General features: G+C 40.4%; 2 protein-coding genes across 2 annotated transcripts in view; one reads left to right on the top strand and one right to left on the bottom strand.

Moving 5' to 3' along the window:
* Positions 1-4,871: 4,871 nt before the first annotated feature.
* cav3 (caveolin 3) lies at positions 4,872-7,169 on the top strand. Its single transcript, XM_079265436.1, has 2 exons — positions 4,872-5,152; positions 6,375-7,169. Exons 1-2 carry the CDS (start codon positions 5,036-5,038, stop codon positions 6,714-6,716), a joined length of 459 nt encoding a protein of 152 aa, XP_079121562.1. The 5' UTR covers positions 4,872-5,035; the 3' UTR covers positions 6,717-7,169.
* Positions 7,170-8,274: 1,105 nt separating this feature from the next.
* Positions 8,275-13,903, bottom strand: part of oxtra (oxytocin receptor a) — a gene marked incomplete at its 5' end in the record, with an annotated part of 9,670 nt that continues 4,041 nt past the window's right edge. Inside the window, one exon of the mRNA XM_079265435.1 lies at positions 8,275-9,672. Within this exon, the coding sequence (XP_079121561.1) occupies positions 9,419-9,672 (254 nt within the window). The 3' untranslated portion in view covers positions 8,275-9,418. The remainder of the gene's footprint in view (positions 9,673-13,903) is intronic.

A 13,903-nucleotide genomic window follows, 5' to 3' on the forward strand; every position in this document is an offset into this window, starting at 1 on the left:
GGGTGGGAACCCAAGGACGTGCAATGTCCACGGTGGTGCAACTTGGCTAATTGACAGCCGTTTATTACATGGAGGCTGGATGTACTAACTCAACAAGCACGAGCAGCTAGCCTGTAGAGTGACACTCTGCCATTGCAACTCAAATTGTCTACGTTTGCCATATACTAACTCATCATTTTTTCGCTGGCAGAATATCTCCACTAATTTAATTCATGCTTGTGTGTTCATAGTATTATAGTCACAGTATAATATTTCATAAAAAGTTACCGTACAGTAAGTCACAAAATATGCAATAAATAAAACAAATGTCATAAAAGTCATAGCATAGTATGTCATTAAAACACACAATAAAAAAGTAATATTACAGTATGCCCATCGTCAAATAATTTTCCTGATGACCTTCATTATTAACTTCTTATTAAACAAAAAAAAACATTAATGACCAAAACAACTATTGGCATATTTCCAACTACACTGGCTCCCTGTGTGACAACGGTTTAACTTTAAAATCTTTTCATTCACATTTAAAGCACTTCATATTCTTTCCCCTGCCTATGTCACAGACGCCCTTCAGACTTACTGTATTATAAGAATAATCAATATTATTACCAGCGGGGGCGTTGCCTCAGGGTCTGTGGACTGAGTCGAGCACGTAGACCGCAGTGGGCCTTTACAGGCCGCGGGCCCATTGACTGCAGTTCACTTCAGCTGCTGGATATACTAATGTTACAACCCAACTCGTTGTCTCTTCTCCGGAGTCAACAAGCGATGAGTGGTCCTTCACAACACTGTTGATAATGCTAAATACATTCACTTTAAAAACCTTATTGAATGAAGCTGCTGAAGTGTCAAGAACTATGTTCCGAAAGGATCAATACAGCAAACTCTGTCTTCATGATGAGACGACTATACAACCATAACAGTGCCAAAATACTCCCCTGATCATATTTTGTCACTCAACATTTGAAAAAGAAGTACCGGTAAAGGTCGATTAGCGATGGCCATTGGCCATTTCTCATGCAGGTCTAAATGAGAATTTCCACGTAGTGTGTCACATGGAAAATGTCACTGAAGACAAGCCTTTAAAAGCCAATAAAGGCATTCCTCAACAAGAAGCAGTCAGCAGTCCACTATGTTACATCTGGGTGTCAGTGTCAAGCCTGCAGAGCAGTAAGACATCCTCCTGCTACGCCCTGCTCATCCGCCATATTTTCAATGACCACAGCCGTCAACAGAGCCAGGACACAGAACAACTTAGTGGAAATGGAGGACCAGGGATTCAACGACACAAGAACAATGGAACTGATGGAGATCAAAGTGAATGTACAATCTGAAGATCTGAATTCCACCCACAGTGACGCAAGTCCTCTGGTTCATGACAGGGATCCCAAAAGAGTCAACAAGAGTCTTAAGGTAACAAGTGGGCACTGTCAGTGGGGTTTAATCCACGTAAAATATACGTAAACCTTCAAACACAGCGCAGGCCACAAGATGACGTATGTCCTTTCTGTTTGGAGAAGCAGAGAACTTGACGGTTCAGTGAAATAAACAAACCTGCTGCACATGCTCTGCATATCAGTCCCTTATGTAACACTGCCAATGAAGAGCTGAACTGATGTAGAAATCTATGTGTGGTTTAGTGGTGAACTGCCTCGGTGCTGAGCTTTGATAAGGCGTGGTTGTGGAGTCACGCCCTGTTTGAGGTGTCCAGACTGTGGATCTACCGCTTCATCTCCCTCCTTCTGGCAGTGCCAGTGTCTTTGGTCGCAGGGATCCTCTTTGCTGTGCTGAGCTGCCTTCACATCTGGTAGGACTGCTGCAACACTGAGATGAGATCGGCTTTAAGTATGGATGTACTGCGAAAGTTACTTTTTCTGGTGAATAAGCATCATTCAGTAGGTAGTTGAATTAGATCTGGTTACTCAACCTTTTCCCTACTACACATTGTCCCTCAGTGAGAACAGTTTTTAGGAATGCAGAAGAAGTTCTACATTTTATCAAGGACATGAGCTCATGTTTTTTGTATCTCTCCAGGTTAATCACGCCCTGTGTACAGCTCCTTCTCATCAACATGCACTGGGTTCAGAATGTGTGGGACAGCATACTGAACATTGTCATCAGCCCCTTATTTATTAGTGTTGGAAAGAGCTGTGGGCGAATCACCATCCATCTGGCAAAATATGAAGACAAATAGAAAACACACTGTGTGTAAACGTGTGGTTAAAACTGAGAAAAAGCAAGCCACGCCGTTACAGATTGCATTCTAATTCCATACAGGTAAATGATAATCTGCATCATAATTGTCTGTGATTACTTTGGATAATTGCTGACTTGGCATACTGATAATAACGTATGCCAATTTGTCCTTTTTGTGATGATGTTGATGTATGACTCTAAGCCTTTTTAACCATGAAATTTGATTATTAATTAAATATATTAACTATGAAAATGACATGTTTCTCTTTTTAACTCATTAACTCAATAACAGGATAACATCATACATCACACATACTTCAAATTCTGATATTCACGGTCATAGTTTAAGTGCACATAAGCAGTAGGCTTCTTATTAATAATGCAGCGGCAGAGCAAAACTGGCAACTGCTGCACCTGTACATACAGCATAACGTGAGATCAGAAAATATCTGTATTTACATTATGGAGCCCTTTTCAGAGACTGTTACAAAGTGCGAGGGCAAAATGTAAGTAAATCAGCTGGTTACAGTAAAGTGTTAAAAGGCAAGAAAACAAAGCTTTATTGTTAGTGAGGTATTCACAGACATTACTTTGATTTCAGAAAGAGTAAAGAACGGCTAGTCAAGCATATTAGCTGTCAATAATGCTCGCCATTATATATATTATATTAGCCATTTAGCTTAGCATAGCTTAGCTTAGCATAAAGACTGGGAACAGGAGGAAACAGGTTGGGGTTACAGTACGTGTGGTACTATTTATTGGTCCGGTAAAGTTACTTCCTGGAGTGCCACGTATTGCTTTTTAATGAATTGGATGTATTGAGAGAATTAGTGAGGTGTTGGTAGATCGATTTGACTGCCTTTGGAAAGAGCCACACTCACTTTTGACCCCTGATCCAGTCTTAATGCTATGCTAATCTAAGTGGCTGCTGGTGGTATAGCATCATTTAGCGAGTGATATGATTTTTTTCATCTAACTCTCGCCAAGAATGTCAAAAAGTGTATTTCCCAAATTGGACACCATTGAGTATTTTAATGTAGACACACCAGGCTCAGACGTATATTTAGAGCCACATAGAATGCAATGGTAAGAGTGGGTATCAACCCGGGGTGGTTTATAAAACAGTGTAGTTTTACTTGACACATAAGCCTACAAAATGACTTTTAATTATTTCAAAGTTGCATTCCTTAATTCCTGAGAGCAGTCATTTTTCTTAAGTTAAAGACAGGAGCCAGTGCAGTCTCAGCTGAGTGCATTGACGCCCATCGAGGCAGAGGTATGCCCACCATGTCATTTGCTGATCTATTTCTGTCCCTCTGCCGAACTCTCTCCATACTCCTCTAATTGGGTTGTCCCTCTATCACATGCACTCAGATCCCATTCCACCCCTCCCTCCGTCCGTCCCTCTGTCCCTGTCTTTTCCACCAGGGAGAAATCCATGCACTGAAGTCACACTTCCTGTTCTGTTACACCCTACTGACTGAGATAAATAGCAACAGAGTGCTTGGGATGCTGTGAGCGCTTTCATAGGTGCCTCCTCCTCTTCCCCCTCTTTTTGGCAGCACCGCGCTGTATGTTTATGCGACCTGCTGATATAGAAAGCTATGACTGATAGCAACAACTGCACAGCATAAGGACGACTAGTCAGAGTTTATTTTTGGGGACTACTGGGTTTTATCTGTGGCTTTGCTAAAATCAGAAATATCTTGATTAAGAGGCTCAGGCCCCACTTGGGTGAACTCGCGCTATTGCGCACAATTAAGACCGTGAAACATTTAACCACCTTATTGTTATGATTGTGATTATGAAAGCAAACGGGTGCATTAGAATACAACAGCTAATTTTGTATTTTAATGTTCCTCCTCCAGAGCACCAATGACAGACTTACATTTCCTTTAATGTCCACTCAGCTCGTTTACATGCCCTGCAAATCAAACTACAACATAACATAGGCTCAAATAAAAAAATAAAAACAATGTTGAGAAATAAAACCAAACCATTCAGAAAAACTCAGATAATTACATGTATCAGTGCAGCACAGTCATTCTACTCTACAGAGTCTCAACTGTAGGCTTACAGTGACAGAAGTACAGTAGAGTTTTCTAAACTGGCATAATGTCAACAAAAAGGTGATATCTTCTAACGACCTTACCACCTGACTTACAGTATGACGAAGGTGATGAGCTGATGAATTTTACTTCTGTGAAGTGTTTTTCAATGTGAATCACATTCCTCTTTCCGAATGACGAATCACAGTAATCCTTAACATCAACATTAGGGAGTACTGTAATCCTGGCACCATTGAGTATAATGTTTCTCTTCTGTTGTGCAGTTTAGCTTCAAGCAAAAATGTTTTTTTTTATTTTCTAAATAAGTTCACTATTAGAACGCAAAACAGTATCCCAACCACAGCCAGAGCAGGAGGGTGCGTTTGTGCTTGCTGCCTCACTCTGTGGTGGAAGTTCGTGCCAATGTGTAAACCCAGCCCAGTTTAGCCCCACAACCCGATGTGAAATGTGACACAACGCTGGGTTCTCCTTTAAGGCATGCCTTTTCTGTATGTGTGCATTACATTGTGTGTGTGCCCACTGTCTGTGTGTGCGTGTGTGTGTCTGTGTGTGTGTGTGTGTGTGTGGGGGGGGGGCTATGTGTGTGAAGGGTGTGGGTCCATTTTTACATTTTTACCAGGACGGCTGCAGCAGCTGTCCACTGGCATGCAACAGGGAGCGTCACAGTGGTGATACAGGGGTTCAGAAGTGAACCGAAGCGGCTCTGTGCAGTTTGATCCAGGAAGGTTCCTCTCACCGTCTTCTGCCCGTCTAGGACCTGCGGCCCCACCATGGCGGATCAGTACCAGTTCAACGCCAATGAGGAGAAGATCGTGAAGGACAGCCACACCAAGGAGATTGATCTAATTAACAGAGATCCCAAGCAGATCAATGAGGACGTGGTGAAGGTTTGTGCAGCATGGAGACACCACCCTGCCACAGAGAAGACTAAGAACATAACCACTGTCTTTGAAACTTAGGGAGAGAATAAAGAAAGTGGTTAGTAGGAAAAAATACAGGAGAACAGGTTATCATACTGTCTGGGAAATCCTTAAATAGACCAGGAGCTATTCCTGTTGCCTGTGCAGAACCCAAAGTGTATTTTGGGAATGGGGTAGAAGAGCGTGAAACTGATACACTGCCACTGGGATTTATTTAGGTTTGACAACTGTTTCTCCTGTGATTGTTGCCATGCGTTACAAAATATTTCTCTAAGGACAGGACCGAGTACACATTTAGAATACATTTAGTTTGACTAGATTGGGTTGATGTAAACATGGTCAATGAAGATGGGAAATCAAAAGTTATGAGGAATGCATATGTTTAGTTTCTACAGGCTCAGTTTTAAAATGAGTGGTAGTGTAGCATTTACATTTTAATTTAGTCATTTTCTACAAACATAACTTATCTTTTCTGGCCTTATCAGTAAAGTGAATTAATATCAATTGAAACATTCTCCTTAAAACTAGTCAGGGAATCTATCAGATTTACCAGCTTTAGGTGACCATCTATTGTTTCTAAAGAACACTGATTCTTTTGCTGAATTTGACGACAGCAATCCCTCTAGAGCTGAAAGGGGCCGGATCTTGCAGAGAAAATATAAAACAGTGCATGTACAGCCATTCCTTCAAAGGATGATCTCAGGCTGCTATCTCTACGGGGAAAGGACGGCGACTCGTTACTCGCATATGATAGCTTCGATAGCTTCCAGTGGTCTGGAAGAAAAGTAAGGCTTTTAGGTGTGCAGTGCAGCTACCTGTCATGATGTCGTTTTATATCTGATTCTCAGCTTTTTGGAAGACATTTTCTGAAGAAACAGAGTGGACCATTGTACAGTTTCTCTGTTGTTGCATTTTACATGAGGTGCACTTAGCTGTGAGAATGATTTGGATCCAGCATTAAAACCCACTCCATAACTTTTTTTGTACGCTTTTCTTTTCTATAATGTGCGACACATAATTGGTTTCTCTGCATAATTTAGACACTTTGTAGCTTTCACAGGCTTAATCTTTATACTTGACTTTGGCATATTACTCACAGCCCACAGAGGTCTGGTAGAGGGAGATGGATAAAAGCGGTGTGCACTCAGGGATGTGTAGTAATCAACCTCTCTTTTAAATTTCCTATTAGGTGGACTTTGAGGATATCATTGCAGAGCCTGATGGTACGCACAGCCTGGATGGGGTGTGGAAGCTCAGCTACACCACCTTTACTGTGTCCAAGTACTGGTGCTACCGCATCTTGTCTGCCGTCTTTGGCATCCCCGTTGCTCTGCTCTGGGGCTTCCTGTTCGCATGCATCTCCTTCTGCCACATCTGGGCTGTGGTTCCCTGCATCAAGAGCTGTCTGATTGAGTCACAGTGCATCAGCCGCATCTACTCTCTCTGCATCCAGACCTTCTGTGATCCCTTCTTCGAAGCCCTAGGAAAGATCTTCAGCAGTGTGCGTGTTGCACTGCGCAAAGAAGTCTAAGAACTGGCAAAGCAGCGTTTATAGTATGATCGGATGGAGTGCGGTATCTTTTTATACACCAGAAGCTCAGCCCTGGCATCTTGCTTACTTCCTGATACTCCTTCTCCCTTCATAACATGCTGTTCCCCACCCACCCATCCTCAAGCTCTGTCCTGACATGCCCGGTGTGCCTTTTGCCACCAGACGCTCTGTGACAGCTGCAGCAAGCAGCGTGGTTCTGTGACAGCTCTAGCACTGCTGCAGGGCTCAGTGCTGCTCGTTGAGGGAGAAGAGGACCGCCTGCCATGATGAGGATCTGTCTGCTCTCATTTGTTTGTATCACATAAGTCAAAGACAATAGCTACTCAATCACAACAGATGAAATGAACTCCCTAACACACCTGCACCTGTGGACAATGCTGCCTGTATGCATTACATTACATTTAGCCATTCTTAAAAGTTATTTCAACGCTCTATGTTGCTGTGTCTGGTAATTCACTTTATATTGATTGAATAGGATTTGACATTCATACATGTAACCTTATTTGATAAGCCCCAACAAAAAGAAAGTCATTTGAAATGTTTTCTCTCCAAAATGATTTAGTAATTTGTCATGACTCCACAGTTTGTGTTGATTGCAGATGAAAGAAATAAGTTTGGAACCAACCACGCAGATAATTTACTTCCTTTTATCAAAGCGTGATCAGTTAATGCCTGCACATTTCAGTCAAGTCGGTGTAAACACGTCTGGACCTATTGAAGGAGTAGAGTACAACATTTTCCATGAGACCCATTGGAATACTCCACAGTGTTATTCTAATTATGTAGAAAAGTATAGAACCTATGCTGCTATTGTGAACCTGCAGTAAAGAAAGGCTAATTATTTACAATTGATGAAACCGTCCATATAATAAGCACCACTGGTTCAGATGGTAGATTGCAAGTATATTATGTGTGTTATTTCAATTAATTCTGAGAGGCTTAAGAAATACATCTTTAAGAGTCACCAAACATCTTAACCGTGTTTCAGTGATATTTTGGTCTACTTGAGTCGGCCTGGGAGCTGTGACCCACTAGAGGCTGCTGTTGTGTCTTTCATTTGCTCCTCTTTTGTGTCTCAGCTCCATTATTGATGATTCAGTGTCACCACACCCTTCTTTGTTCATCACTGCAGTGTGTTTCTGTCTGGCCGACTCATTTGTCCTTTATTATGCTGGAAGATGCACAGTTCAAATGTATATGAGCAGAAATCATTGAGCTGATTAATGAACTGTTTTAACCAGTGCAATTAAGGAGCAAGAGTGATTGATTTCCCAAAACCTACAAAGGTAATCAATGTGCAGGATAAAACTACAACCAATACAGCAAATGTATCTATTGTTTGCCTTCTAAAAATGATTGATTAAACTTGTGTCATGACAGACATACTCTATTTCACAAATTGCCCTGCACACTTATTGATCTCTAGAAATGGAACAATTACTAATAATCTCTGATCATAAAATGCATCGCAAAGTCACTCTGATAAGTCTTTAAAGCCAATTGTCACCTTTAAAAGATTTATATTCACATATTCTATATTCTACATCATTTCTCCAAATATAATATTTGACACTGATGCATATTTATCTTACACAAGGTCACATTATCAAGGCTATAAGGGAAGTTAACTCCCCCTAAATATAAATATTTCTTTAAAATGATGATCATTTTGGTTCATAATCTAATCCTGCCATCCACACAACAATACAATTATAGCAACGCCTGTGCAGTGCACAGTTTACCTACATTGTCCCTTATTGCACCATATCATGCAACAATTGTTGCCCCGAGATATCTTCAGAAACATGAGTAACTTTAGTTTACGCAGTCTGCACAGTCTCCATTTCTCAACCCAATAATGCATTTTTGGGCCGAGGCTGAATAGGAAGTTCAAAGTTTCAATGTGCTGCCAGACTTTTGCAGGAACTCAGTGGCGTTATTGATTTACCGCAGACAAACATCCCTCTGGAACTTTCCCAGCAACCTTGCCAAGGATTTCGGGAGGCAATAGGAGCTCTAATGAGCATCAGCTAGCTGTAAATAATAGGGTACGTCAGTGCATTTGTGCTGCTTTTGCTCTTTATTTTTATTTTCAAGCATTTTTTAAAATCTTTACCAGGGACAGCCATGACATCTCACATCTAACAATATCTCAATAACAGTTTACATATATGCAATTCATTGCAAATTTAAGAAGTTGAACAATATGGTACACACTATATAACCGGTGAGCAATTTCATCATAACACGGGCAAACAGGATCCACAAGCTTTGCTGGTGGCAACAACTGAATCAGAAATGAAGTTGGCCGCGGTTGAAAGTGTTTAAAAAATGTTAGCTTTTCTTGACTTTCTATGCACTGCAAATATATACTGTACATCTCAAACAAGAACAATGTAAAAAACAAAAAGATTCAGGTGATTGCTCAGCTTGGTCATACATACAATATCACACATTTAATTATATTCTGTACATCTTTCTAGTTAACAATTACATATCCATGTGACACTGTAAGGTACTGTAAAGCAAAAAATAGTTAAGATTGTTGTTTTTTTCCCTTCAGAGCTTGAACAGCAAGAGGTAACTAAAGGAGTTGAACTGCTGGATATTTTATGGGCGACTGCATTGGTGAAAGGCAGGGTGGGCACCTCGAGAAAGAGAAGGCGAGGGAGGACGAGTGCTTAAGTGGTGGAAGTCTGCGTGATGCTCCTCTGACTGCTGGTGCTTTTAATGGCAAAGGTTGAGGAGTTGCTCTTGTGACTGGAGTCAAAGTCGCGCTCACAGCTGCACTGGGATGACTTGAGATAGCGAGCGGAACAGCACAGAAAGCTCTGCCTAAGATCCTGGAACAGATGCCCAGCGAAGCACATGTAGATCCAGGGGTTACAGCAGCTGTTGAGGCTGGCCAGCAGCATGGAGATGATGAAGGGCATAGCTGCAGGACGTGAGAGAGAGAGAGAGGAAAGTTACTGTGCTGTTGTTCTTATCATGAGTCACCAGTTGTACACACACATTTGGTTTTACTTGTGATGATTTACAACGGTTATCCATGATCGAGACGTGGCTGTGGTGATGGCAATGTTGGATGATCGGTCGGTATACCACTATAGTCCATACTGCAATACCTCAAAATGTTAAATGGTTTGCTATGCATTTTTGGAGAGATATCCATGCACTCCAAAGAATGAACCTCAATAACTTTGGCGATTACCTGACTTTTTATCGAGCACAGCCATGAGGTTGAGCGAAATATCACGACAGCTTTTGAGCGATGGCTTCAAAATCTAGAAAAAGGGTCATAACTTCAAATTGTCCGGTACTTTGGTTTATGACCAAACATGTGAAAAATGAACAATGATAGCTAATTTTACCATCAGCCTCAGCTTTGTGTTTAGATGTAATTAGCAAATGTTAGCATACTCAAAAAGCAAATATGGTCTGTAACAAAAAGGACGCAATACAAGCTCCCCGATGAAAGAATCGGTCATAATCGATAGGCCTCAGGAGCTGCCGTTAACTTCCTAAAGGGGCGGGGCAGTGACGAAACACACGACACAGATACAGGGAACTGACTATCAGTGTGCCGACTGCTTTCTGAACTCTCACTGTCTGACGTATGATGGTTAACATGCAACATTACTTGCTAAATATCAGCATGCTGACGTCAGTTCAGCATGCTCACATGCAGTAGACTCTAGCCTCACAGAGCCGCTGGCATGGCTGTCGACTGTATAGTCTTGTTTCCTTTCCCAATTTGACATTTTCTGCCAATGTAGAATCAGTGAAATTATAAGTTATAACTAAATATACTGATTATAGCTGGAGGGATTCTCAGTCAGAGATCGACGGAGGAAAGTGTTTCATAATACTTGTAGCTCTAGGGATAGAAATAAACATGTTTAAAGCCATGATATTCTAAAACAAAGCAAATTGCTGCAAAAGCATTTCCAAGGTCAAAATGGGAGAGGCAGAAATGTTCCTCACACATCATCGGGGTTATAGGCAACCTACTGTGGTACGGTGGATGACAGTTTTGCTCGTCAACTCTACTATCCAACTGACATTTGACAAATGAGGTTTGAATTCATGTAATTGTCTTGTTTCGCTTCGTTAACCTCTTCCTACACATTGCTAATCGGTCTGTGCTCCTGCTATTCTCAAGTTGTCTCTAATGGCAGTCCCTGAGCTCGAACTAAATTGCTCAGCGTAAATGATCTCTACAAGGGCAAGAAAGTCACACGCATGACTAACAAGAATTAATCATCAGCTTTTAATGATTCTTGAGACTAAAACTTGAGTTAAAATGAGTGCAGATCATTCAATTACCCTTTTACTATCGTGTCATATGCCTTATAATCTACCTTTGGGTAAGCGCTGCGTTGTAATCTTTCAAATGTACACATGACAATGGCAGAAAAATGTAGAAACTATATTTTAAACCAAACAATAAAATGACAATTTCTAAAACATTCTACAAACTCTGCAACCACAAAGCGTGTTATAATTTACTGGCTATTACACAATTGTACAACAAACATAGTGAGCCATGCATCAACCTGCTCTATAGAGACTACCATGCTGCTGGCATGGATGGAGGAATATACGCTTCTTTGGAGACGCTGCAAAAGACCAACTGGTGGTTATCAAGCAATCTTATCAGGACAGATGAGAGCAGAGCCTGGATGTAATTTGAATAATAAGGGGAACTATCAGGCAAAGGTCTTAACTGAATTAGCTCACAGTGTCTTTAGAAGGAAGGATCACACATCGAATGCAAAGGCAGTATCTGAATGATCATCCCCATGGGTGGTACATCTGTCTGGCTGTCAGAGCTGACGCCACGAAAGACTCTTCAGCAAGTCATTAACGAGAACACGTAGTGCTGATTCTTGTTCCCTGAAGGTAAACAAGCATTAGAGTCATCTCTTTTTCATTGGACTTGAGAGGGCTTTCTGTACGTATGACAACGCTTCCTTTTCTCACTCCATGTAAGGACATTGTAGATACTGAAAAGTAACACTTGCAGATTGAACACTAGGCTTTGTGTCCATCAAGTACTTAATGCTAATCGATTACAGTAAATCACGGTTTTGGGGGAACTTCGAGTGATGAAGCAATTTGTCTCTTTGTTCATGCTTTAAAACTTACACTAATTGGTTCAATGCGGACATTCTTACCACTGGTCCAATTTTGGCTAAAGGAATAGTTTACAATTTTAGGAAAATATGCGTATGGCTTTTTTGACGAGAGTTAGTAAAGAAGATTGATACCATTCCCACATCTGTACAGTAAATATGATGCGAGGAATCGGTAACCTCAGAACTATATAAACTTTTAAAAGGAACACCATACATTTACATACTAAACATAATTATCCAGTCTATGTAAATCCATTCAGTAGTAATTTCTTTGCACTATTTGTATTGTTTACAACTTACAGAATGCTTGACTTATATAGGTGTGTTATTTCATATTATATTGTTGGTCATTTGTGCTTCTTATTTACATGATATTTATATTAACACTATTTTTTTATTACTTTTTTACTACTTGTGTACATAACGGTCCTGTCTATTTTTTTTACCTTTACCTGTCCAGCTTTGTTGTCCTTGCTCCTACACTCAAAACCAAGGCATAGTTTATTTTAAAGTATTTTCATCGATTTAATTTGATTACATTTTTTAAAATATATTTTTTCAAATTCCTTAAAATCAGCATGAATCTGTTCATTTTTGAAAACAATTAAATTGAATCAGTTAAAACATGGTTTGTAAATGGCACACTGTGAAACAAGCAAGATTCAATTCGTTAAAATGTATGATATTGGTTTACATATACACTTCGGGAAATGGAATCGTTCAGAAGCGGAAGTGACACCGACTGCTGTCGGCCATCTTAACTCAGAGCAACCTGCAGCCTGGATTGTAACGTGATTGTAACGGCTAACGTTACATCTGTTCTCATCTTATACAGTACAATCTGCCGGTTATCAGTGTATGCACATGTTTTATGAGCGCAGTTGATATCCTGTCACACGATTATCGATACATTGATTGTCAAATCGAATAAGTCCAACGTTGCAAACATTTTTGTCCAGTCAGCTAGCCAGCCAACTTGCACGTGTTGTAATAATTATCAACTAACTTTAGCTAGTTAGCCATTTGTGTCATTAGCCAACATCCCACATATTACTAATTAAAACGAGTCAGCAATTCAAATTAGGCGACGGACTGTTTCACGAACAAGGCTATAATGTTAAAAGGCACTTTATTCAAACAGACACTAATTACAGACCACAGTTACTCTGAAATGGAGACACAGAAATACTTTGGGTGTCGCCGAAGTTGGTAATGGAGTTAACTTGTAGACTGATATCATAGTGGTAACATTTTTCACATGTCCTGCTGTGCACGTTGTCTGACTTTTGGTCAGGTTGAGATTTTTAGTGACATGATTTAACGTGTGTAACAGCTAACGTTAGGGCAAGTAATATCCCATGACTGTAACGTTATATTACTCTTTCTGACTGGACGTAATATTTTTAGCTCATTTTATTGCAGTGTCAGCTAACTTAAAGTGTTGGCAGGTTCATTAGTTGCAATTTAAAGAACAGAAAAAATTCAATATATCAGATGATGAACAATGAAATTTATGTTGTGTGTTGGGTCTATACTGGACACGTTTTTCAAGAATCTGCTATTTATTAATCAGATTACAAGTTCCTCTACTTTTAAACAACAAAAGGTTAAAAGGTGAAAAAAGCTGTTTATCAGTGGTTTCAAAAATAAACTAAACATTACTCTTATATTCTGCCAGCTCATTGGTTTGGTTAACTAAAACTGCTTAGCTAAAGTTTGCAAGAGATTTAGGTCATGGTTAAAGACAAAAGGCAGCATCAATAAGCACTCACAGCTGTGTTGCATGACGCTCAAACGGCAGTGGGAAACAGCAAGCCTTGCTCGCTACAAACTTCAAAAATATGCCTACCAGCACCTCTAAAGCGACCCTATAAATAAAGCGACACCTATAATTGTAATCAGCAAATGCATTCTCCTGATGTTCTTGCAGTGGTGTGGATGGAAGCAACAGTGGATGTCGTGGAAGACAATAGCAACATCACTCTTGGCCGAACCTGATAATGTCAGACCCGCCTCCTTGAATTGAGA

The sequence above is a fragment of the Melanostigma gelatinosum genome, assembly GCF_949748355.1.
Source record: "Melanostigma gelatinosum genome assembly, chromosome: 3".
NCBI lineage: Eukaryota > Metazoa > Chordata > Actinopteri > Perciformes > Zoarcidae > Melanostigma > Melanostigma gelatinosum.